At 57.9% G+C, this 1,592-nt stretch overlaps 1 protein-coding gene across 1 annotated transcript in view; it reads right to left on the bottom strand.

Annotated features, from left to right (window-relative positions):
* Window positions 1–747: 747 nt before the first annotated feature.
* Window positions 748–1,592, bottom strand: part of ADAMTSL4 (ADAMTS like 4) — a 7,939-nt gene continuing 7,094 nt past the window's right edge. Inside the window, exon 16 of the mRNA XM_027768273.1 lies at window positions 748–1,534. Coding sequence (XP_027624074.1) covers window positions 1,398–1,534 — 137 coding nt within the window. The 3' untranslated portion in view covers window positions 748–1,397. The remainder of the gene's footprint in view (window positions 1,535–1,592) is intronic.

Below are 1,592 nucleotides of genomic sequence, written 5' to 3' on the forward strand. Positions count from 1 at the left end.
AGAGGTCAGAGAGACCATGCAGGCCATGGAAAGGCTGTCCCCCCCCACCCATGTTATTTACATAGAGAGAACTCGGCGGGGGAGGCGGAGGGAGGAGACCAGGGTGAGACATCCTTGAAGAATGTCCTTGGCAGGACATCCTGTACTGCCTGGGCTCCTCCCTCAGTCCTGCCCCAGTCCCCTAGAGTCTGGCCAGGCTCCTCCTCCTCTAGCCGTTTTGGCTGAGGATGGGATGGGGGAGCAGAAGTCACTTCCCTTTCCCCCACTCCTGTACAGCAGCGAACCAAGCACTTCATGGGGGGAAACGGGTTAATAGCAGAAGGGCCGGGGAGGTAAGGGGACAGGGTTAAGGAAAGGGACCAGGAAAAGAGACTTCTGAAAAGTCAGCTGCCACCCAGCTCAGCCCCAAATTGGAAGGAGCCAGGTTAGATCCCAAAAGACTACAGAAACTCAGCCTACAGGGAAGCCCACCCCAGGCCCGGCATTGGCACTTTCTCCAGGAGCTCTGGATCCAAGCGCCCAAGTCCACAGTCAAACTGGGGGATGTGGTGACCTCTAGTGGTGAATGTTGGACCTGCAGACTGAGCTTGGCCAGTGCATCTCAGGTGGCTTGGGCTCGGGCCAGGAGCCGTCGGTGCCCAGGGCTCAGCTCCGAGTGCTGTTCCCCTCCCACCCACATTCTGATCTCACACTGCTTAGGTGGCCTGTATGGTTGGGTTCCCATAAGGACAATGCAGAGCCTGTTTCTCATTTGTCATCATCATCTTTAATAAAAAATAAATTAGTTCTGGGGTGGGGACCATTTTAGAAAGTGGGGAGTGGGGGCAGGAGCGAGGGCGTCTTATGCTGACATTTCTCTTTTCCACCCTCTGCCCAGCTGGTCCCTGCTCGGGAGAGGCAGTCTCTTCCTGGGGGAGGGCAGCACTGGCCCTGGCCGACCCCATCCCCAGCTAACTAGGGAGGAGGGCGGAGAGACTAGGAGGAGGTGTCAGGGGCAGAGGGTGGTTTAGAAGATGGGAGCCCTGAACCTGAGAAATGATGTCTGGGCACGAAGTTGTAACTGAGGGGAGACCACACTCGAAGGAGCTCAGATTAGCAAGGAACTGCAAACTTGCTTCCTCCTCAGCCTGGAGACATCTCAGGGGAACAGGCATCGTCCCCTCAGACGTTTCCTCCTCGGTGACTTTTTGAGAAGTGACACACATAAGCGCACACAGATCCATGCAGATCTAGCTACACGCCTGGAGCACGTGTGCACACACCACACCACACAGACTCACGCGTCTAGTCAGTCACCTTGCCACCTTCGGTCAGACTGGTGAGACTGGGACAGGCTGGAGAGCCAGCTGCTCAATGAGTGAACGACGGTGGCACAGAAAGCTGTGAGGAGACCTATTTCAGGCAGGCTCCGGGGGCGACCGCTCCAGGACATGGGCACAAGAGCGGCAGCAGGTGGCCGTGTAGTAGGGGTAGACGCAGAGCCGGGCCTGTACCACCAGGGGGCAGTGTGGAGAGCTGTCCTTGCACTGGTCATCTGGGGACAGAGGCGGCGGGGGGCACAAGGCCGTCACCAAGCCCCGTCCGTTTGGAAG

This window comes from Tupaia chinensis, unplaced genomic scaffold, assembly GCF_000334495.1.
Source record: "Tupaia chinensis unplaced genomic scaffold, TupChi_1.0 Scaffold145814_1, whole genome shotgun sequence".
NCBI lineage: Eukaryota > Metazoa > Chordata > Mammalia > Scandentia > Tupaiidae > Tupaia > Tupaia belangeri.